Below are 25,701 nucleotides of genomic sequence, written 5' to 3' on the forward strand. Positions count from 1 at the left end.
TTGTTGTTGCATAATTGTTAAAGAAATGCTTTCCGATGCCCTGTGAGAGGGGGTACTATCTCGAAAGCTCAAAGGGATTGTTCATTTGATCACTAAGCACAGTGTTATTCTAACCACTCATGCATGCAGAGAATGCCTCTATTCTTATGTTCCCCTGAGAGTTGAGATCATCTGAGATATGTTGGCTATCACATATAAAGGCTGAGGTAGAACTGTTGGTAGGACATATTAAGTGAAGGATTTTCACAGACCTGGAATTTCTCTTCTGCATTTTTGGATGACAGCTGAATTCGCTGACCACCGGGCTAGTTTAGAAGGTATAAGTCTACAAGTAAACCTTTACTTAAGGATTTCAAGCTTGAGAGCTTGTGTATTGAATGGTGAAGCTGTTTTAAGAATGACAAAATAGATACAGATGTGTTTCTAATCCCAGATCCATCTGGCTCTCCCCAAAGCCACAGGCAGAAACCTGTAAGTGCATTTGACCTGAGGCTCTTAGTACAAGCAGATACTACCACGAGACCAAAAAAACCCAAGCCCACCACTCCAAAACACAAGGAAAACCCCTACACTCAAAACCCAAACGCTAGGCTAAAAAGCTGCACACAAAGATAATGTAATTAGCAAAGAACAAGGTTACTCCATGTTGTCCTGTCCTACTAGCTCCTAAGAATATGTATGAGTTTTTATTTCTGACCTCTTAAAATTTGTTTTACAATAGTCCATTCAAGTCACTAAGATAGTCTTGTGATGCACTTTAATGACTCTTGAATCATTTTGTTGAAAACTTTAAGGTGTTTACCAGTAATCCCAAAAATGAAATGCCCAGCCTCTTACCCATAATATATTAATAAAAAAAAAACCAAACCACCTCTGATTCATGCTACGTTAGCACAAGTAGCACATAGGCAAGAACTCGGATCAGTACTACGTGCTAAAAATCTACAGAAGACTGATGCACTTTCCAGTTTACGCTTGAGAGAGATGTGGAAATTGCCTATGCGTCTCCACTGTGTGCACATTGCTGTTCTCTGAATTAACACACAAACCAGCCTAACTCCACTAGGAATTAAATAGATGCATCTACAGCGCACGAAAGGATATAAACATGCCTTATCAAATTCCTCCCCCTAATCTGATTTATACTTTTTTTTCCCCCCTCTCTGTGGAAAACACAGCTTACTAGCATGATTCCTTATTTTTGTGTATAAATAATATCCTTAAAATAAATGCACTATTGTAACTATGACAATTTAAGGAGGTCTGAAGGATTCTAAAAACCTACACTTCATGCAAATAAACTGCAATTTTCAGAAAGAAGTGACCTCGTTAAAAGTTCTACAACCAAGAAACGTTAAGATATTTCACTCAGATGAAAATGTCATTATTTTGCACAGATATTTTTTCTTAAAAAAATTAAACTAAAAAAATTTTTCTTAAAAAATTTCAAAAAAAAATTACACCTTTCCAACATTCGGACTGAGAACCTCCAAATCAAACCCCTTTTTATTTGCTAATTTAAAAAAGCAAATAAAACACCTAAATAAAACCATCATAAGGATCAAATATTTCTATACTTTCTCAATTAAAAGAAATCTGTTAAAGGGGTTATATTTTTTTTTAAATCAGAATATTTGAATTATGAACCTGGTGCTTAAAATACAAATCTTTATGTTGCAGTGCTGCATCACAACTACGTCGACATAAGCAGACTAATATAGATGGTGGAGAAAATGCCCAAATTTTAAATAGCTCCCTATGTCTAACTAGCTTATATTGAGCCTTTTCCTACACATCATTCCTGATAAAGAACATGATTATGACACTCTGAAAAACACAGGGAGCTGACTAGAAAAGTCAGATATTTCTAGATGTCAGTAGTGATTTATTACAAAGAGGTCAAAAGTCACGATCACTAGCCAAAGCAGTGTGCGAGTTTGAGTAACATGCTGATTTAAAGACATTCACTTCTGCTTTCTTGAGGGGCAGCTCCACATGCTTTGTTATTTTCTTTTGGAATCTTGAAAATAACTTGCAAGAACATTTAGACTCAGAAATCCCATAATAGGTACCTCAACTTTAGGTAGAGCCAAAAAGGGGCCTTTTACACGATAACTAAGAAAATACACTAGAAAAGACCTCATATTTTCACTGCAGGAGACATTTGTAATCAGCATGTAAGTTAAACAAAAAAACACATGGGTGAGAAAAGTGTAACTCAGAAACTAGAAAGACATTTTTCACCCCTTATAATTATTTAGAATTGAAAGAAAAATTACAAGTCAATATAGAAAGACTGTTGATGAGAAGGGCTGGAAAGAGAAATAATTGAAACGTTTGCCTTTAGGGAGCAGTCACTAGCAGAGTTGTATTGGTACAGGTATGACATTGCAGCTGTAACTCTGTCCAGAGCAGAAATGACATGTAGAGAGGGTGCTAATGAAGTACACACCTAAATAGAGTAAATGTGCTGTTGTGATTCTGCTGCTGAGTTTTCCCAAGTAGAACAGGCTTTATCATGAAACTGCAGTTCACCTGTAAAAACCAGAGCAATTTGATTATTGTACTGCAGTTAGCAACAAACTGCTTGGTGCAAAAGTAGTTTGACTGGCAGAGGAAGTACTTACTCTGAGAAACGGGAATCAGCTGTAAGAGGTGCAGAGCAACTTTCTTACACACTTCCCATTATGTTTATAGATCAACAGGCTTAGCAAGGTCCTAGTCCTCGACCAGGTGCTTTTGCAGTATGAATAACTACTGAAATAATGCTAGAAATGAATCTGCATTTGGATTATGGTACTTTAGTAATAGAGGAAAAAAATCATGTGCACCATGAAAATAATTAGAGCAGTTAAAAAGGAAAAAGAAAAATCCCAAACATGCATGCATTTAAAAGTCTCACCACCTGGGCTTCTCACTTTCAGAAAATCCTGTTAATCAGGTTCAATCCCACCAATTGCTCCAATCCACATCCTGAAAACAGGCCAGTAAAATACAAATTACTACACTCAGGTGAGCACTGATTTTGAAATAGAAGCCAGATTTATTGTTGCTGGCTTATGGAAACAGAGGTAACACCTCTCTGCTGGAGCCCAGGGGGATTTGTCACAGAAGAAGGGGAAAACGGTTATTTTGCCCAGTCTTCTGATGCTCACTTTAAGCCCAGATCCATCAAAATATCTATGTCAAAATCTGGATAGTATTTCAATGTGATAAAGCATATTCCTAGTTCTGCTGAAATGTAGGGAAGTTCTTCTGTTTAGTTTCATTTATCATTGTACCTTTGTAGGTTGTGCTGTTCACGATTATGTTGGCCAGCCACTGATCCCTCACAGCAAGGGCAGAGTAATTTGGTGGAAAAAGAAGAGGGAAGCTTTCATTTTTCAGGGGTCTTGACAGTTTTTGGCTGAGGGTTTTATTTCAGCATGGATCTTGAAATAAATTTGCTTTCAGATCTTCCTATAAGAATTATGTATTTTGAAAAAAAGCAGTAAAATTATTTCAAGAAATATTGGCAAATAAAAAGTACTAAGTAAACTTTCAGAATTTATATTTAATGCTGAATAGGGGATTCAAACTGAAATTAGGCTTGCTGTATAATTGGTATCCACACATCTTAAGTTTTCCATTTCATCCTATTTTGTAACAGATTTCCTGTGTTGACAAAAGCAGAAGAAATGTGATAACAGCAATAAAATCTGGAGACCAAACAAGAGGGTCTTGTGGTCATTTTAAGGATGGCCAGTTTACATACAAGATTGAACATGATAGAAAACAAGAACAGCCTGAAAGAAAGTAAAAGGTAAGAGTAACACTACTAATGTGGCAGAGTCCTCCTCATACCATAACCTTACCTTACAAAATTAAATACTGGAACATTTTAGACCTGATGAATAGGTGAAGCAGAAGGAGGCAAAAAACATATCTCTAGAACTAATCCCGCCCAAAAAGGCTTTGCAAAGAATTCAGTCCACTCATGACAATAAACGTCAGAACTGAGTTTAAAACTTGGCCCTTCAGTTCAAGAATAAAATTGTCTACTTCTCCCATTTGACTTTGGGTTGCAAGACATCTGCAGACAAGAAAATGGAAACGTCTTTCTGCCTGAAGCTGCCTCAGCGGCATGCAGGACGCCTGATGCGAAAGATGGCTTCCTGAAGCCTGTTAATCGAGCCGAGAACTTCACGTACCACTGACCCAAGATCAGCATCTTCCTTGGTAGGAACTCAGGCATAACCACTGCAGAGCTCTGTTGAAATCACAAGAGTTGCTGTGCTGAAAAAGCAGGAGGTCCTGCATAGATAAATCAAGGCAAATAGAGTCACCACATCCTGATAAACATTCAAGGAAGCCCACTTATTTCAAGGAAGGAATAGTTTGTCAAATGTTAAGTATCTATTTTAGAAGCATCAATATTTTCATTCTGTCTCCACTGAGTTCGGTGAAACCAAGTCTATTTATGGTAACGTTGCGTAATGGCTTAGTTAGATGTCCAAAACCTATCACTTTTGTTTCAAGAACATATTCAATCACTTTTCCACAAGCAAAGGTTAAAAAGGAAATCTTATTACAGAGCTTTCAGAACAGAAATGAGAACTCTTGTGAATTTCTTTTCTCTGTAGCCAGTTTCTACTGAAGTCACTTGAGAGAAACAGAGATTTAGAAGTATTTTTGCAACAGCATCCATACATGTGTTTATTTAACAACAGAGTTTAGTCTTTAAAATGCTGATTGCTGCTGCAATCCTGCTTGTCAGCACTATCAGGTACATTGTTAGCTTTCCATGGTTAGTATCATACACAGCAGAAATTTTAAGATGCTATAGCAAGAAGGATCAAAAAGGAAAAAAAAAAACCAAAAACCACAATGGATGACAGCTACTAGAAATCACTCAGACTAATTTAAAGTTCCTGTTTTGATGGAGATACTTTGTATCCAGTAGAAAAATGGGTTCCTTCTAATTAAGTGGGAATATTAAAAGGCCTAGAGAAAGCCAAGCTTTTCATTGGCAACGGGGAAGGGAAGCATAGGGAAGGCTCTAGAGAGGGAGCCTGCCTGAACAGCACTGAAAATAAAGAGCGGCATTATCATGGCTGTTCTCTGCTCCTCGCAAGGCTTGTAAGCGACTGCAGTCTTGTCGCCACCAGGATGTTTCTGTACAAGTACCAGTGTGTGCACACCAGTAAATACTAGTCCTTTTCACTTCTATTTTCCTCATCAAAAATAAATACCTCAGATGTGAATCTCTGCTCTGTGCCTCCTTGTCAGCACTTAAAGGGATACTGTCACGCCCATAAAACTGAACTACTGCGCAAGTGCTGCCAAGCTATCTATTTGAAGGCGTTAAGCCAAACCACACAACCACACTTGAACAAATGTGTAACAGAAAGCCACAGCTTCAAGTATGGGCTGGATTTGCTGCTTGACATCGTACTGGAGCCCTGGAGTTTTACAGAGCTCCAGGGTACAGAGATGGGAGCACCAGGGGGAAGCCAACAGATGCCAAAGTCCTGCACATTTTCATTTGCTCATTCAAAAGCTCTGCATTCCTTCTTGCTTTCACTCTCCACCACCATTAGATTCATTTTCAGTCTTGCGGACGCAGTTGCAAATGTCATACCTTAGGCTGAAGCACACTTTAGATTAACTCATCATAGAAATAAAATATTTTGTCAGGGTCACCACCAAAACAGCTTGTCTGCGGTGTTTACAATATGCTGTCATTCTCTATTTTCATAATCCTTTCACAGTGGGCTTCTTGCTGCTTGGCTCTCCCTTCCAGAGCTACACCCATCACATACCAAGTCTGATATTTTCACAGAAGACCTGCTGCTGGACAAGGGGATGCAGCTACAGCGCCTCTCTTGCCACCCTTCCACAGTCTTCGGGCAACAACCTGAACATAAGAAAATCCACAGCTCTTTTCACACTCCAGCCCACCCCTTTAATGCTGGAAGGACAGGTTGATGGATTTTTTATTTTTAAGCTCAACTCACTATAGTTTTGCCAAAGTCAGTAGAGTGAATTACAATATTGCTAATGAATGAGGCTTAAATGGGGGCATGAGTGGGAAGTACCACTAAGAAATCCAAGCCAGAATTTCTTAGGCCCATCTGATCCTGATAATTAATTGAAATTTCACCCAATCGACAGCACACTGGATGGGAAGCACCAACTTAATACTGAGCTACTGTGTTTATGAGGGCAAGACTTTACTTCAGGACATGGTTTAGTGGGCATTGTTGACGGTTGGACTCGATGATCTTGAAGGTCTTTTCCAACCTAAATGATTCTATGATTCTAAGACGTTTACCTCCCCTTTTTCCTCTGGTTTCTATCTTCTGCATTCAGATAAGAAAAAATCTGGGTTAGGATCTCTCAAGAGGTGTGCTATGGGCAGCCTAATGCAGCCGGGTCACACAATCAGAGGTAATTATGTGGGCTAGACCATCAGCAAAGTGCCTCTTTTTAACCAGGATAACTGACCACTGAAAGCCTGAGGAGAATCCATCTTTTTCATACAATTCTTGCAATAGGACATTATTCTGGCTCAAATCAGGTATTATGGATTTGATCCAGGAACTACCCAATGAAATTCCATAATTCTTACTATGCAGGAAGCCAAAGTAGGTGGCTTTCATATTTTATGTTTTTTAAGACACAAAAGGATTATCAATCTCAGGTGGTGTTTCCATATTCTCCTAGCAGATTGTAAAAAAAAAGCTCATTCTGGTTCTCTTCTAGCCATTACATTAAAAAGTGAGTCACATTGTAATTAAACTTTAATGACAACATCTGTTTCAGCTAACATGACAGAAGAGGGGCTGGCCCACGAAGGACTATTCTGCTTCTTATTTCACTCAAACAGGCATTTATTCAGGCTCACCAAAACTGGAAATGGGACAACAGCAACATCCCAGCTACTTTCCCCAAAACAGATCTTTCAGAAGCATTTTTAATTCATTTACAGATAAAATCCTGCCTTAACCAAACTGGATGGTACATAAGGATCAGTGATGGAGAACACTAAGGACTCTTTCTTCTGTGCAAACATAATACTCCCTTGGGCTGCAGCCTGCTAACAGGACAAAGACGACAAAATATACTGGCAAAGGAGTAACTTGTTTTCATGGCTAGCTAATTAGCCAAAGGCCTCATATCACCACCCAGCAACATGTGACATTAGACCACCCTTAGCCATCCTCACTTTTACAATCAGCTACAATGTGTGCTCTGGATAACAATAGGATGGTAAATGCCTATTGTGCTTCCCCCATCTCGCATACAGACTCACTCTTACTGAATAAACAAGGGGAAAAAACCCAGCAGATCCTTTACACTGTATAGCAAGCATTAAAATAATGAACAAGTCATTTATTATACCATTATTGTGCTGATTAATTACAGCAAGCACAGCCCACCAGGCCTGAACTGCTAAAGATGCAGCAGGCATCACTGGCTCAGGTCCATGTCTACGCTAACGAATCTAGTAACAACTCCAGTCCCCATAAAAGAAGAAAAATCCAAACGTCTGTTATGCATGTAGCTTGCATGTGATAGAGACAAGAAAAAAAGAAAAATCACACCAGATCAGATTTGTTGAAATGCCCTCAAGTGCTTGTGCGCTAATTTTGTGGCAAACATCAGTGCCATGCTAAAAGTAATCTTACAGGTTTAGATGCTACTGTAGACCAGTACATTAATTACAATGGCATATTAACTAGTTATATGTCCAAGAACTACTGTTACTGTTTAAAGCATCAGATGGCTGCCAGAAAAAAACATGTTTGAATGCTATTGTTAAAAAAGAAAACCAATAAAAATAAGCCATAACCAAACCAACCACAGAATTAACATAAAAAATGCAAATATCTATACTTTAGAAAAAGCTTCAAACTTTAAAATAACAAAAAAATCCCACCAGCTGGCCAACTGCTGCCTCTGAAATCCTGCGGGTTTCTTTCCACCACAGCAGTTCTCTAGTCTTCAGCTTCTCCTGTCCTTACATAAAGTACACATAGTTTGCAAAAAGCATTTTATGATACATAAGATCTTGCAAGAACAGAGTTTCAACAGTTTCCCGGCGGGGGGCGGGAGGCAAAAAAAAAAAAAAGCTTTAGGTGGGCATAAAAAACATACCAAAAAGAGAAAGCTGTGAGCAGTAACTGTGAGATCCAACAACTGCACAAAAAATGTCAAGCCAAGCGTTTTTTTTATTAAAATGTAAATCTATTCTTTCAATCTCAGAAAGTTAATCCAGTCTTGCTGTTGTAATTTTGATAAGCCAGTGGTCTCTGGATGGAAGCAGACAGGCCAAGCCTTGCAAGAAACTGGGAAAAGGAAAGAGATGGTGAAGGAAAGTGGAAATATATGGACAGTTGGAAAAACAGAATCATTACTTAGCTTATAATGAAAAACTACAGGAGACTAAATTCCCCCATTTACCTCTCAAGCAAGAGGGAATAACTGCACCATGGTAATAACATCTATTTTAGGACAATTTGCTGTCTCACCAGATTGATTTTTTCATGTAAGCTTGCCATTATCTTGCATTAAAGTCATAGCTTGTGTCCCACAATAGATTGTGTTTACAAAGAGAGAAGCTTCCCAGTAAGAAGGTCACTGAACTACAATAACCCTCAGCTTTTAGCAAGCTCCTGACAGGACCACATCACCTCCTGATAAAGGCACTGTGCAGCCAGGAGCTGCTAAATGCTTTCCAGCTCCTCCTTTTGCATTCTGCGCCCTCCCTTTTTTAAACAAGAATTAAACAGCAAAAATGGATACAAGAAGAGAGTGAAATCCATACAGATATAACATACAATCACATACATTCCCACCTTGTTTGTAAGTATATTCTGTACAACTACTTGTTCATTTGTAAGGGATGGACACTGCCTATTATTTTGGGAGAATGGGCTTTATATACCATCATTAAATCCCCAACCGAACAAAAAAACCCCAAAATCTGGTATGTGATACACAGCGTACAGAAATTCCTAGGTCTGTATGCAGTAGGACTGCAGCAACTGCAGCTGCCCTTGTCCTATCACGTTAAGGGAGCCCAATGGTGAGCGCGACTACATCTGTCAAACCATTACAGATGGAAATCTCGTGGAGACAGAAGTTCTTCAACCTGTGTGAGGTTATACAACTATCCACAGGACATTCTGTGTAGGACACAGCAGCAGGCTTCAGCATAAGCAAGGAATCAGGGTCAGGCAGGGTTGCCGTGGAATTGTGCTGAATGTACAGTTTCTAGCTATATACCTGAGCTCTGCATACAAAAAGATACCTCAGGATGTACCCAGTACTGCAATTAGAAATGGCAGAATGATGGATGGTGCTGCGTTCAGTGTTACTTTGCCACACTCGGAACAGAGCTTACCTCTTGCCTAAGTGAAAGAAAAAAAAAAAAAAAAAAAGCTCTGCAATTCTGATGTCTTCTTTTAGAGGAAAAAGAAGAGTTCGTTTTCCCTTTTTTATAAGAAAAACACATACACAAAACCCCACCAAACCCAAACAATAACAACAAAAAAACCCAGCACCCCACAGTACAACTCTAGTCACGCAGCACAGATCACTGGAAAGCACTAAGCCACGAAGAACCATGGCCACATCCACAGATATAATTTTAGACCTGATCTACTAGACAGAAATGAAAACTTTACAGTTTGAGAAGATCAAGACTTACTGTATCTTGGAAAGTTAGTACACTTTGACTTTTCATTGCTATCAGAAAGGGGAATATGCTGTCAACATACTACAGTTCTCCCACAGAGATTTTTTCCTTACTTGTAATTTTATGCTAGTTCAATCCTATGGGGAAAAAAAAGTATCAATAAAAATCTGCGTTTTTCCTTTTCCAAGTTAATGCAATATGGGATTGCACCAAAGGAAGGTCCAGTCCTCCCAGTAGTGAGGACAGGCAGTTTGCCCCCCTGCTGTTGCCTCACAGTTGTAGAGTAGCAATGGATCTAATAAACTTCTGAAAATAATCTCTGGAGGCTAGCAGTCACCTCCTAATCCATTTTTGTAAACGCACAGCACTCTACCCAGGAATTTTTTTCTCGCACTTGGACTGAGATGTCATTCACGATCCTTTTCTGACTACATACTGGTTGCAACAGAGACCATGTTGACTACGTGCAAGTTCAACAGAAGTTTGTAGCAAGCAAGACATTCTAGTTCCACATCACAGATGCATATTCAGTATATATCACACAACAGAACTCTGTTGGGTGTCACAAGAAAATCCTTTCAAAGGACAAACAAAACTAACTCTTGTTAATTCAGAATTTCATAGTTACAAATACCATTACTGTACAGACTAGATTTCTTTTCTCTCCCATATTCTTACCCTTCTGCTCCATTCCTCCACTCTATCCTCTTTAAAAAGTTCACCGTCTTTGAGAATTAGCTCTCTGAAACACAAGACATACCTGACTTGCTTCATAAAGCAGCTGGTACAATGTAGCTTCACCGTTGGTAAGGACATTTCAGCTATACAGCAGTATAAAAATAAGTATTAAAGAGAAATGCAAAAAACCCCTCCGGAATGGTAATTCCCAAATCCAACTCATATGAAGAAGAAAAAGAAGAAAACTAAGACATTCATGTTCACTCACAAGTGGCCCTCCCCAGTAGTGGATCAATCCTTGCGTGTATCTATCTACAAAGAATGCTATTGGGTCTAGCAGACTTGGAAGAGATATCCACGCTTGTTTCTTTAGCACCACAACATTTTCAATCAATAATAAAGTGTTTGCCTCCAAAACTGTACCCAACTGATAGGGATTGCAGAAACCACACCTACTCTGGAAGCAAGTACCTCCAAAAGAAATATTGCTGTATTCAAACAGCACAGCTCCCTCAGATATCTTCTGTATAATAATCTCTAGCAATTGCATCTATCCTGTGCTGTCCACAGTACAAAAAATTCCCTTTTCCTGAAAAATCATATTGTCTCCTGGGCCAAGACAACGCTAACCTTGGAGAGTGGGGAGACAAGAGCAAAGCAAGAGATTTCTGTCTAAAATGCACTTTCTGTCTCTAAAGAGCCTTTGACCTGGCAGTCCAGGCACTCTGATGGCTGCCAGGGACTGGTGATTGCTGCCACCGGGCGGCTCAGCAAAGAGGGACAGCCCAGTGCTTTCAGGGGGACCCGACCCCTCCGAGCACCCGCTGCACACCCACCCACCGAGGCAGAAAAGGCAGGCAGCAGTCAAGGGGTGCTGCCCCCTTTTCTGAAGGGGGCTCAGTGGCTGCCCCAGGCAGGAATTGACTTCTCTGCTGCCTGTGCTAACACTTCTGTAGGGGGTGGCATTGTCCAGGGAAAGCTGGGGAAAGTGATCTTTGTGAAAAATAAATAAGGCACAGAAGACAGTGATCTATGCGAAAAGGGAGCGCTGCGCTGCACCCGCTCAAAGAGACTGGAGGCTATTTAAAATTCTTCAGAAGAGGGATTCTAGTCAAAGCTGAAGCTATAAATTAAACAACTCCTGGTGCATACTTGATGCTCGTTATAATTAGCATCACTGGGGAAAAAGAAAGAAGAAAGAAATGAGGGATAGCTTGAAATAGATCAAGCCAGAGGGAGAATAACTGAGCAGGGTCTGTAATCTAATCATTTAAGTCACAGGACAACAAATAACTCACCTAGGGAAAACTGTTTCAAGCTTATCATTTATCCCCTATGAGATGGATTTGAACATCTTAAGAAATTGCCCAGCACTGCAGGGAAAGGCAGGTATATACAACAGTGTCATTCTCAGAGACGTAAAACTTATATCTGCCAAAATTTTCTCCCTGACTCTCAGGGAGTCTCACACTAAGGTGGTTTCATTTGAACCTTCAGTCCACTTTGATTTCCATACTTGACCAGGGTGAAAAAGAAGATTACAGACTCCACTTGTACCATAATTCCTCTTTTCTTTTTTTTTTTTTTTCCCCATTTTGATCTAATCTTAAAAACAACAAACAAACCAGACTTTCATTTGTAAAGTGGTAAAAGCGTTGATACAAGACACTATAGTCTGACTAGTTTCAGAGTTGGAAAGAAATTTTCCTCCTTGTACTGCCAAGTTATCAAAGGTTGATCATTGGCTTATCTTAGATAAGCAGTTAAGTTCACAGATTTGGAACATGGAAGTATTTAGCAATTTGTTAGTAAATCATTAGCTTTAAAAAACATGCAGTACACTACATGTCGACCTTCTTAAATTAGTAAAAGAATTTGTAGTGAGGGTATGGATCACTGGGTGGTGAGTTTAAGCCTATCAACAGTGAAATTCATGGGTTTTAATTCCCATTTTTAAGTTCACAGTCCTCATATGGACCACAGGCTTGACTAACTACTGGTTTAGTTCACTGGTACATGGGGCTTGTGATCATAATAGAGAGGTTTAAAAGACTGTGATTTTGCTCGTAGAAAGAGGGAGACAGAGGTCTCCTTGCTTTGCTATCTCCATCCTTCTCACAGAAAGAAAACCTGAGAACTGAATTGAGAAAGGACACAGTTTGAGATGCACATTACACAGTGTCGTGGGGCTCTATAACCAGTAACACTGGATCTACCGCAAATAACTGGTGGAGCAGATGTAGAGGGAATGACGTAATAGCCTCACCACTGAATTAATAAAGTTGAAACTTAGTTCTTAAATCCACTTGTGGATTCTTCAGACACTGGCATTATATGATCAGTGTTGCAAACATTCATACCAGGAATTCAGGCTCATGTGCCAATCACACTACATTATCTCACTGAGGAAAGCTGATTTTAAACGCAAGCAGTTTAAATGGTCACAAGCATTGTTTCCATATATAGTAAGAAAGATTTAATTATTCATGCTCCATTTCTTTTGTACCTTGAAAGAAAAAAATTCCTTACTGTGTTCAAAAACATTTGACTCATCCGAAAGTTTTCAAGCTAGTCAGCCTTAGTAAAATCCACATGACTTCTGCAGATCTTGAGCATCCACTCCAGAACATAATGGAGCTAAATACTACACCAACTGATAAACTTTCAGCCTTGCCTTCAGCTCTCCTGCATTAAAGTTAGACTACTGCTTTTTTATTGGAGTTCTACTAGCATAAAATCAACATGGAGTTGGAATAGTAAGGCTTCCCTGGCTCTTTTCCAAATCTTAATGCAGAAGATAAAGCCAAATACAGCTTTCAGATCAAATAATAAAACTACCAGCAAAATCTATAAGGGAAGCAGGGGGGGATTCACAGAAAACTATCAAGAGGAGGTCATCTAAGATCCAGGCCTCCCAAGTATCCTCAAAGATCATCTAGTCTAACCTTCTGCCACAAGATGAACTACATTACATCAGTTTAGACAGTTACTTGTCTAAACTGTTTTTAAAGGCCCACAGTGATGAATCTCCACACTTTCCAGATGATGCGTCCCAGTATTTTAGTATTCATTTTAGGATTCCCCCTCCCAACATTTAATTGAATCTTTATTTCTGCAATTTAAAGAATTCACTGCTCGCCCTACCCATCATAGATAGAGAAAAGTTTATTTTCCCTCTTACTGCACACATCTTTAATTTTGTTGAAGACTTGGATTCAATCTTTCTTCTCTGTGGTAGCCAACTGCAAATCTTTCTTCAGAGATGATTTATTTTAGACCTTTGATCCCTTTGTTTTCTTCTTGGTCCTTTCCTCCACCTTTCCAGGTCTCTGTGGAACTGTACAGCTTGCACTCAAATGCTATACACCAACATTAAGTAGATCACAAGGACTTTGTGGGAATTCTCTTTTCTGAAGTAACAGATCAAATAACATTTTCAGTTGTTCGAGTAACTCACCAAATACTTCATTATCCTCTGAAGACTGCTGTGTTAGTCTGGCTGCTTTTGGACTCTCTTTAGCTGCTTCCTCCACCTTGGTTTCAGTATTCTGTAAAGCAAACATTTCTTCAGATTAGGTCTTCTTTCATAGTTATCAACCAGAAACATTCCTCAAACTTCTTAATTACACACACATTACACTCTTAATGAATATGGAATCATTAACACAGAAGGGTTTGGTATCTTTACTATATATATGTGGTTTTGCAAAATATTGAGGGAAAATACTCTCAGAAAACACAGGGTTTGGGTTTTTTTTGAGTCTGTTTTAAGCTGACTAGAGGACATAAGATGGAGGGCTAGAGGAGACATCTAATTTAGAGAGAGATCTTAAAAACCATGACAGCCTTGTAAGTTTCCACCTTTCCTCCTCATAGTTCATTTTGTTTTTATTGACATCTTCCACTGTTGACTTAGTGAACCAAGAGATCAGAAGATAGTGCAGAAATATTTCCCTTTACAGAGCAAAGGTAAACGAGCTAGAGAGAGCTTAGGAACAGCCATCTTCAAGTCTTTAACCAACTCATGTACTTAACTGTTTAAAGCAGAAGTACTTATCTATTTCTGAAACAAATCTGCCAATAAGCTACCTGGTATTAGACTGGGCCCAGAGATAAGTCAACAGCTTCAGCACTTAAATTGTCCAAAATCAAAACATTTCATTCTCTAGCTAGAAAAGACTGAAGAAAACATAACTTGTAAAACCTTGAGTTTTAAATATTTATATTGCTACTAATGAAAAAATAACTCACGTTTTCAAAATGTTTTACTTTGGTACTGTTAAGGGAGAGGCTGCTGCCCGAGCAGCCACACACCATTCAAGGAGCCGCACACACACCACCTGAGCCTTTAACTGCTAGGATCAGAGTCCCTTTGCAGCGGGCAGCTCCAGTGAGCCGATGGGTGCCCCTTCAGACTCCTCACACACACACACCTTGTAGCCTAAGACTTTTGCAAGTCTTTATATTAATGCTATACAATGAATTTCACTTGAGTTAGGAAGTGACTATACAATGGATTCTGTTCAAGCTACTATAACAGTACTCAAGGGAAATGTATATGCAAGCTTGCAGCAATGCAGACAGTAAACTGCACATGCAGTCATCTGTTGAGCAATGGGTATGAAGTGACTGATGCAGTATTAAATATCACTGGAAAGACTTGACTAAGAGTCAAAGAAGGAAAAAAAAAGAAATATAGTATGCCTATGCTTTTTAAAGGACAGATATTGCTCTATTCAAGCACATGCTCATTCAGAAGACTTTGTGTGATGTTTTGGAGAAATTACCTTTGTACAATTTATAAAGTCTGACTTACATTTTGAAAACGCTGCTATACAATCTGTCCATGAAAATTACTGGTTCTGCCTTCAGAAACAGAACATGTCTAAACTCTAAGTGGTCTCTTATTTGCCCTTATTAATAACCACACAGAATATATAAGATGACAGGTAGATTAAGTCCTTCAATCTCGCCATAGAACACAGGAGTACAAACTTAGGGCATGTAAACTTAAGAGACTTTGAAGCAAGACAGCAAGCTTTGTCAGGAAAAAATGAAACAAAGACCTAGGAAGCCTACTGGTGTCACACAGTAGCAGACAAGAATTAGAGAAAGCAGGGAGAACAGGAAAGAAAGGAGAAACTGTGCTTCCGAGGAAGAAACACCTGCAGAAGAGAAAGGATTCTGCACTCCCTCAAGGCATCAACCTCAGCATCCCATGCAGAAAACCCATCAACTATGTGTATGTCAAAGCTGAGGAGACAAGTCAGTTTTAGCAGGTGCTCACCTCAATTTGCGTTAACTAGTGTCCCTCAGGAAGATGGAGGGACCCAGTCAGAAACCAGCAGAAACCAGCAGTGGCTATACTGGGAGACAACTTGCTTTGGGTGAACAGCTTTGTGATCAGCACAAATACTTAAGCCCTGTCCCAACAGATACCATTTGTAAGTTGTGGAGCCACCCAGTTTGCAATGCGTTAAGTGTGGTCCACACACACAAGGGACACATACTAAGGTCCACAGCATCTGTACTGGTTTACAGAATCACTTGCATATAGAGGCCATTGATTCAGTAAGCTGCATATTGAAGTTGGGTTCTCCATCTTATTTTAGTTGCTCTATAGTGAGCAGTAACTCAACTACATCTGCTTTGTAGGAAGAGATGGAAAACAGCCTTCAACTCTGAAAAAAGCAGAAGAGGACATCTGCTACAGCAGAGTGAGCCAATCCCAAAGTAAAAAGCGACTAAAAATTTTGCCATCACAGATGAGACAAAATTTGTACAATTAGATGATCAAACCAAGTTCAGGGCTTTCCCAGATGAAGGGGCAGCTTAACTCCTGATCAGAGCTATTGCTCTAGGTTTTGTAAAGATAGTGCTTGTTAGCTCCATTTTCAAATGTATTCCATTGCATTTAGTGTATGGTATGCACCTGGTGGTGCAGAAGGGGAGGGATTGCTGTTCCTCTTGGGAAACAGCTGGAAGTCCAATCTGCTGCAAGGCATCAAGAGCAGTAGCAACAAAACACTAACTAACAGATAGTCAGCGGTGTCTATGAAACGAGTTGTCACTCCAAGTTCTTACTAGGGAGATGTGCACATCCCTTACTTTAAAAACATGGGTTTGGCACTCTCAGGGAAATTAGAAGGACTGAGCCCTGAGATATTTTGTTTTGAGTTAAATCACTGGGAAGAACTACACAGCAGCTGTGCTGTCTGCTCCCTGGATAAGCCACAATGTTGGTGTTGACAGACGTCAGCTCCAAGATGTTGACAGGGAAGTTGTACGATTTATCAGCCTAAAACACGACAGCGCACAGTTGGATGTAAATCCACTTGGCCTGGCTTCTTACACAGAACGTAAACCTTAAAAAGATTTCTTTTGCTTCATTATTTGCACTAAAAAATTTACATGACACATTATTACTGGCATATCTAATATTCATATTACCAAAAACAATACAAGGAAAATCACTGCAAAATAACAACTGATCATCCAGATGCTCTAAACAAGTTATATTAAAAAAATCACCATTTTAAAAGACAAGATTTAGCCAATTCCTTAATTCTTTTTTCCGCTGTCCTAAAAATTCTTAAGTGTCTTTATCCTTCCAGTCAATGAACAGAAAAAGTGAAAACACATTCCCTTACACTGCCTGAGCTGTGCCAGGAGGATTCTTTACCTACAGTTATAAAGTGCTTGTGGTTGGTTAGAAAATAAAGACCCTTTGTACATAACATAGTAAATGTAATTCTACCTAGCTCTTACTTTCAGGTTGAGCACCCAATGCAATTTCAGAAGTGACAGGCAAAATAGGTTTATTTTACAGTGTTGGTTCCCAAGAACTATAGATTACACCTGTTTTTATCATGAAATAAATATTATATAGGCCTAAATTCACAAAAACTCTCCTTCCCCAAAAAGCATCTCCTTGACCACTGCAAAAATTAGCATTAAACTGGAACTCAAGTCAAGCTTCTTGAGATGAAATGGGCATTCTCAATGTGCTTAGACCCTTCTCTGAACTAAAGCCTCCAACCTGTACTTCAGAAAAAGTGAGGAGGACATGCCCCATTCTGCAGGTGTTCTGACACTGGAAGAGAAACCACAGAGCACCAGCATCACTATTAACGCACACTGGAGTTGCATTTTTTACAAGAATAGGGCCATTCGTGTTCCACAATACCATAAAACACCTAAGTAGCAAGCCAGCATCTACTGCATCGTAACAGCTGGTCACAGACTAGAAATACTTCTATCATTTCATAAAGCAGTTACAAAATAAGATGTGCATATATGCTGCAACTGTATATATGTGAATATGTACATATACAGCTGCTCTTGACTCAGCCCTGATAAAAATTAGAAATTGCATTATAATCTGCCAGAGTTTTACAAGACACTTTTGGCCCAGCTTCCCATTGTAGCTGCTCACCAATGCCTTGTGACTCAGTTCGCCTGTTTTCCTATTATCCACCAAGTGAACAACATAGTCTCCGTATTACACAACATTTTAAAACTTTGCTAGGTAAATATAGAAATAATGGGTAGCTATCAAAATATTAGCAACAAATGAACAGCAATATTAAAAAAAAAAAAAACAAAACAAACCACATTTTGGCTATATATACACCCATTAGTGCAAGAAGCAAGGCTACTTGTATTTTGCTACTATCAGCGCCTATTTAGATGATCTTTACCTAAATGGGAAACATTAAGAAATGCTGAGTTACAATGAGCTGTGTTCTGCAGGCACTACAGTACCAGGCCAGGTTAAAAAGTGCAGTGAAGCATATTACATTTACTGAAGCAGCTATGTCCTCAAGAAAATATAGGACTTGGAAATGGAAAGTTGTACTCTGGAGTATTCAAGCCAGCTTTTTAACTACCTTGCCTTTTTTGCATACTAGTTAGGAAGGGCTTTTTTTTTTTTCCTTTAACCATAAAACTGTTACTCAATGACTTCATTTTGCAAATTCAAAAAGACACAGAAGAGTAAAAACTTCTCATTAGAAACCAAGAAGTGTTATTCAAGAAGTGTTACATCTAAAAGAGAATTAAAGAAAACCAATGTGAAGCAGAGATTCATACTGTCTGTGCTCTCATTCCTGCCTTTTACAAACTGTTTTCTTATTATGTACTTAGCTAGTATGTTTAGCTCCATCCCAATGGCACAAATGAAAACAGACTGAAATTTCCTTTACTTTCAGAAAAGTGCTGCACTGACATCAAAAGTTCTAACTGCAACAAGACAAGACAGACTGAGAGTGCATCAACTGCTCCTTTGGCAGCATCACCATTTCTCCAGTTCCTTCTCTCATTCTCATTCATTCCTGTCCATAGCATGCTACCTTCCCTGCATTTAAGTCCACACACCTAGCAGAACTGGGGGCATAGTAAAACACTTGATTCTTCCTCTATGCTACATTTACGAAATTAAGATAAACAACAGACACCACCTCAAAAGACAGATGAGAGTTTCTAGTGGATAAAGCCAGATTTGACTGACAATAAACCTCCATTCTGGAATAACAGAAAAAGGGTAAATTGTTACAGGCAATAACAATCTTGGTAATCTAAACTGTATCCATAGCAGAAGATCATGCAACTCCAGACTTGGCTGAAGAACTCTGCAAAACATTCCTGATCTTCCACTTCTGCAGTGATATTCACCTAAATTCTACCATGCAAGGCCACCTTTCATTTAATATTCATAAAATGTATGTATGATGTTAGGTTATAGTACACCCTTAGGACATTATATACATTGCCTCTGTTCAGAGCTAACTCATCTTCCACAGAGTTCCACGGGGAAAAAAAAAAATAAGAAGAATCTTTAAATCATGGATATGTGCTCCTTCAAAAATGTCACAGTAACATGACTGAGCCATGTATCAGTAAGTCTGCCAAATGCACGAACATTTCTCTAAATACCAAATACTGCTGCAATCAATCGATAGGACAGGATGTAAGTAATTCTTAACAGCAATGATTGTCACTTTTGTATTCTGCATCCCCAGATTAAGTACTAACAATGTTGCTTTCATGAAAGCTGGAGAAGCTCCTCGTTATTTTCTTCTCAGGGACCTCTATCAGTCTCAAAGGTTTTAGCCCCCATCCGTTGGGAGGAATTTTACAAGCACAGCTTAACACAATCAAGCAGATGAGATGCTGTGGACAACCCTTATTAGCAGCAAGAATTCATGGAATGGCAGTTGGCCCTCTCCAGGTAGGCAGAAATCTCTTGGACCTGCATTAACGAGTATGTTCAAACATCTTCCTGAACTCACCCATTAATTCTTCTTAACTGTGGAGATTTTCCAACCCCCTTTCCACCAATTCAGAAACTTATTCACATACTAGCAAGCACCAGGCTTCTTGCACAGAGCATGAATGGTGAATTTTAACAATGCCATACCAGCTAATTCATACTCCCTGAGCAAGACTACTGCCATCATTCAGAATAGGGTAACGCCAGATTGAAGCTGGGCTCATGATATCTTTACAGCTTCAAGCTCTTGAAAATGTTCCAGGAACTCCCACATCAGTTCCTTTTTCAGTCCCCACCAGTCATTTCAAAGGATTCAAATTTTCCCATTAATTTTCAGATAAATAAAATAACTTTTTTAAAGAGCAAGCTAATCACAATCATTATCTCCAGTTTTCTGGTACAGCTCATTCTCGGTTTTATTTTCACTTCTACAGATTTTTTACATTCAGTTTCTAAAATGCAATACTCAAAATATCCTCTACTCAGTCTTCTATATAGAGTAATTATTCTTATGTTCCTGTGCATGTGTCAAAAATCTTATTTAAAGTAAAAAAATGAAAAAAATTACAGAGCGATGGAAAGAGAGAGAGGGCTAGAGTTTTCCAGGGACAGTTTTCTGTTCCTCTCAGCTTCAACAGTACAGTGCTACTGCTGCTAATGTCACCGATGGAGAATTTCAAAAGAAGTTTCAAACAAAAGGATCCCATCACTAACCCCCAAGGCAGACAAAGGCCCTTTGAAAAAGGTTTGAAATGCCTCAAACACATTATCCAGGTCTTTGAAGAAATGCATTCAGTCTATTTTAAAACCTTTAGATACTGAGGGGTTGCAGTAAAAAATACTGAATTCCATCTCAAAAATTTGCTACATTCCCCATTACCAGTTCCACACTATTTTGCTATGTGCTTCCCTCCGTTTATGAAAGGCATTTAAAAACAACTATTGTTTGTGGAGAAGTTCTTACAAATTGTGTTAATACACTGGATATCTTGCCTTTATAGCAATTCTGTTTCATTTTGAGAAAAGGTTCCTGGCCACACTGGGGTTCTCATATTTTATAACTGAACCAAAATTTCTTCAGCTCAGAACGTAACAGATAAAGACAACTAATGGATCCACAGTATGCTACTAGTCAGCTTTTACTAGTCCGTAAGGTATTCCCCTGATGCTGAGAAGGGAGGTTCAAGCATGCAATAGGGAGAAAACAAGTGATTACATTACTGTGTCCACACCACTGACAGAGGCTAACTGCATTTGGGATCAAGGTGCTAAAATGACAGATGGGAAACATTTGGGAAACAAAACATAAAAACCAGGACAGACAACCCTGTGCAAGAATCAAGGTTTTCCCATGAATACTGTGAACTGAAAAAAAAAAAAAAAAAAAAAAAAAAAAAAAAAAAAAAAAAAAAAAGGCAACAAACCCAAACTCATGTACCCTATACACAGGGGGAGAGGGAAGGAAAAGCGATGCGAGTGACCTGTTATTCTGTAGGTACTCTAAGACACTGCCAAAATCGAGAATTCTCGTAAAACAGCAAGGAATTTTCAAACAAGTTAAGACAAGACACAAAAATACGCTCTGGGTCAAGATTTTCAATTTGAAGCAAGAATCCTGTCATGTGTCTTTCACTCTGTGCACATTAACTCTGAAACCGTACACAGGAAACCTGAACATGAATCACATAAAATTCAGACAAGTACAGACAGAGCTATAACTTGCTATTTCCTCTACCAGTCCCACCCTGGTCCTACAGGGCAGAGCAACCACCACCACATCAGCTGTACAAGCAGCAGAGTAGCACACACAATACAAAACTGTGAAGATCAATATAAGGATCTAAAACCACACTTGGGCACACACCGAGTTTTGACAGCCTCCAGAACACTTGACCTGAAACTAATGTTATTAAAGCACATGTGCTGCCTGCTTTGAACCCAGGCAGTTTTTCTATAGTGCCACTGCAAACAGCATCTGGCAGGCACATTGATGGATACAGCTCTTGACCTCATGAATCAAAGAGGAACCATAACAACACTCGATGAACAAAACAAAAAATAACCACTTTGGCCATCAACCACAATAGCAAATCTCTTTTACAAAAGGTGTTTAAGCAGATTTCCAGACTAGCATGAAGACTGACAGCTATCAATACTGATGCTTTTACGGTCCACTCATTGCCTTTATCCTATCTAGACTGAGTGCTAATTTACTTTTCCTTTAAGCACTCATTTTAGCCACATGCTGAACAAGTACAAATATTTAACTCTGGGTTTTTTTTTTTCCAAGAAAAGGATGTGGTTTAAGTTATAAACACAATGTTGATGCTGCAGCCTCAACTCTCATTGTATCTCCTTAAGGGCTTCATACATACATTTAACAATGGTAGTGTTACCCCAGCAGACGTAATTTTCAAATGCCACCACCTGAGGTCTTTCTGAAGGGTAATAATAAAAAAAAAGTACAAAAGCAATCCTGTTTCCTTCTGCTAATGAAACCACTTCTATATTCTAGCATATTGATAAAAACTGAAAAGAATTCCTATAGATATCCCATACACCAGAAAAAGATAAAAAAGGTCATCTAAGCATCTGAATATTTGATCTATGCTAAAAGCACAACAGAGATGCAGAAACTAGCAACTAGTTATGGAACGATGCACAACAGTTAAGAGGGGAAAAAACCCAGAACTATGACGAATTAAAAAAGCGCAAAATAACAATCCACTAGTCAGGGAGACAGGATTACAAATATTTTGGGCTTCTTTAAGGCAAAAATGGCCTTTCAACCTTGTACACTGAACTTCTCATATCACAGGTTCTAGTTTGGCACTTTGTAATGAATAGAAAGCAAAACACTTGCCACCACCCGAATGATTAGAGATTCTCAGCCTTGAATCCTCCTTAGAGGCCTATACAGGCCTGTCTGTGGCAGTAAAGCTGTTGATTTTCCCCTTTTAACCACAGAAAGGGAGAAGAGAGATAAAAGAGATGGCAGATCTGTATGGGGAGCACAATGCAATGGTACAGCAGGGCACTCAGCAGCACTACAAACCTGCCTCAAAGCAACACCGCGAGGATTTCTGCAGGGTGCTGGGCTGCACAGTCGCATGCGTGCACTTTTATAAAGCAACACTGAACAGCAAATGAAGCAAAGGCACTGAGAAAGCTCTTCAAACACTTCCCTGTGGGCAACCTAGAAAGAGCTGGCCGCAAAGGAGTACGTTTGGGAGACTTCACCATTCCAAACCATGATTCAGTGCAGAAGTTACCTGATGTCATGATACTCAGAGGAGAGACTACAGCCCTTTCCCAGAATCCCACCAACCACTGCCTGTATGATGCTGCATTTGCCTGCTGCTTGTGGAGGTTAAAAAAAAAAAAAAAAAAAAAAAAAAAAAAAAAAAAAAAGAGTCATGCCTGAAGCAATGCCAAATCTGTTTCATCACACAAAAGGATGCATGCAGTGGCCCAGGAATAAGAAGATACTCTAGAGTGTCTTAAGTGAGTAAAAAAAAAAAATCAAATATTCAGTTAAAATATTGTTTTCTTCCTTCCATTACCTAGAAGATATTCTGAGTGAAATATATTATAAAGTGAAAGTTATTACAAAGCATCTCAGAAATATTCACTGTAAAAGTATCAGGCCTAAGAACAATACAAGACTGTTAGAAATAAGCCAGTCCGCCACCTTATCAGCAACAAAACAGCTTTTCTCGGCCCCCAGCTGTGAAAACCTTCTGGCTTTTGCAGTACTCCAATTGACAGTGGACAGGTATTTTTGACAAAAACCCAGCACAGTTGACAGCCTGGCTCTGCAGCCAGCATTACCTTTGTTAAGAGAAAATAGATAAGGTTTTCCTTGTCAGTATAAATGGTTGACTCCACAGGCCTGCAGAAGCAAAGCAAACACACGTGACTGTGGGCCACAAAGAGCCGAAGCACAACTGTGCCAACTAAACACACAGAGAAGGAACTTGGCACCCAGCACAACAGTTTAGCTCTACCCAGTTTCCCAGGAGCAAACCAGATTGCAGGGAGGCCATCACTTCTGCTATTTTATTCCTAATTCCATTACATGCAAGAACGAGTCCTTCAGTGTGCAAAATAAATATGCCAGCATATACATCTGGGTCATTTCTATACGTGGTTGAAGACTGGCTTTACTGAGTAATGAAAGCATCTTTTTAGAGCTTGCTCTGCGTTAAGAGGGTACCACAAAAAAAGGCTAAAAAGGGTACACATCTTTAAAGGACTTTCTCACTATTCTACTCGCAGTGATAAATTAGACTAATCCAAATCCCCTTTGAGCTTAATGAGTAGGAAACACACTCTGAAACAATTTCCACTGCACAACAAAAATGGATTTTCAACTTCTTGAATTTAATTTTCACGTCCAAGCTTTTAGCTCATGAGGAAAGAAAGCTCACAAGCTGCTATGTAAAAGCACTTTATATTCAAAATTACATCCCTGCAACTCCCTAAAAAACTACCAAGACATTTTCAGCATTTAAAAAGCAAAATTTACGTTTATTTGCCAAGAATTAAAAGAAGAATTAAATTTAACACCAAGCAGTTAATTTTAGAAGGTAATTTTTCCAACACACTGATTTGGAAAGAAGACCATTTTCACTGCTTTACCAGTGAACCATTTTCACTTTGGCAGTCTCTAGCCTCATGAAGTGTACTTCTAGGGCAAAGCGAAGAAAAATTTTACACACAAGCTGGCTGATACTAAAATATATTTACCTGCAAGACCTGTAGGTTCAAAGGAAATTTTGATCACAGTACTGACCAATGCTTTTGTCTCTGCACCACGATAAGAGAAAATTATCAAATGTTTCTTAAATCTTGTACAAAAAGGGTTTGGGGTTTTTTTGGGGGGGTTGGGTTGTTAAGGAAAAGACATCTTTGTTTTTCAAAAGTGGCAAAGTATTTTTAACCCAGACGTTTCAGCTCCCCAATAACGTGCGCTCTGCCCATGGCCCCAGCCTTGTCCCATCCCGTAGGCCCGTGTCCTCCCTCTTCACCATCCCCTCAAGCTGGGCTGCTCCCTCAAGGCGCTGGATGAGGGGTGGGAGAGGGGCTAAAAATAATCCTTCTTAACAACATGAGGGGAGAGAGAGGGAGAGAACTGAACCAGACTGACTCTCAGATCCAGTCCAACACGCAGCCCTCCCCAGTTTTAATGGGTGAAACAAGGTTTGCTACGTAACGTTTGGTTAAGGGGGAAGCTGCCACGAACTCGCCACTGGTCACGGAGCGCGAGGCCTTCATACAAACATTTCCATCTACCCACACAAGACAAAGTAATGGACTTTGTATCTGAATGACAGGAGCTTTTCCACTTCCCTGTATGATTTAAATAGGCCAATATTAAATGCATGATCTTGAAAGAAACTGAGTTTTATTACTTTGTGCTCCCAGAAGAAACACAGGTCCTCTGCATAGTGTAAATAAATGCACGAACACCACTTAAAAGAAAATATTTTCAAACCTCAAGATTTATGGGGCAATATTTACAAAACAATCAAAGGATGATTGCCCTTCTCAAAATGTAAATAAAGATTTCTTTTCAGATAAGAGTTCTGAAATACAGTTGGCATAGAAGTAAGGTTTTTTTAGTTAAGGGAAACTGATAAAGTCACAAAATAGATTGTATAATTGTAAAACATCGGTATGACACCTTTTAACTCCCACTTAAGTAAATTTAAAAAAACCCAAGCAGACAAACCAAAAAACCCTCTATTCACTTCAAAAGTGTATGGTGTTGTAGAAGACCTCCAAAACTGAAGCTTAAGGCATCGGCACAAAATAGTGATGAGGAAAGGGTAACTATCAAGAACAGAGACATTATTTCCTGCAGTCAGTCTCATTTCTGTGTTGTATTTGAAAAGTAAGTGCATCCAGCAAACATCACAGGTGATGAAAAGCTCCATGTGCAAAAGTAAGGGCGCAAAAGTAAGGGCGCAAAAGTAAGGGCACTTCTTTGCTTTTACAAGTTCTAGCTTAGTGTTACCTTCACTATCAATATGTGAAGATAAGGGAAGACATTGATCACGTTATCAAG

At 39.2% G+C, this 25,701-nt stretch overlaps 1 protein-coding gene across 3 annotated transcripts in view; it reads right to left on the minus strand.

The window, feature by feature from the left end:
* Positions 1-25,701, minus strand: part of LOC115340136 (myelin basic protein) — a 124,423-nt gene that overhangs the window by 47,675 nt on the left and 51,047 nt on the right. For 2 of the 3 annotated variants that reach the window (XM_030011146.2, XM_030011147.2), the window contains exon 3: positions 13,818-13,908. In XM_030011146.2, the coding sequence (XP_029867006.1) occupies positions 13,818-13,908 (91 nt within the window). Of the gene's footprint in view, positions 1-10,816; positions 10,926-13,817; positions 13,909-25,701 lie in introns of those variants that run through there. The other variant, XM_030011148.1, reaches the window with a different exon arrangement.

The sequence above is a fragment of the Aquila chrysaetos genome, chromosome 4 (genome assembly GCF_900496995.4).
Source record: "Aquila chrysaetos chrysaetos chromosome 4, bAquChr1.4, whole genome shotgun sequence".
In the NCBI taxonomy this organism is placed as follows: domain Eukaryota; kingdom Metazoa; phylum Chordata; class Aves; order Accipitriformes; family Accipitridae; genus Aquila; species Aquila chrysaetos.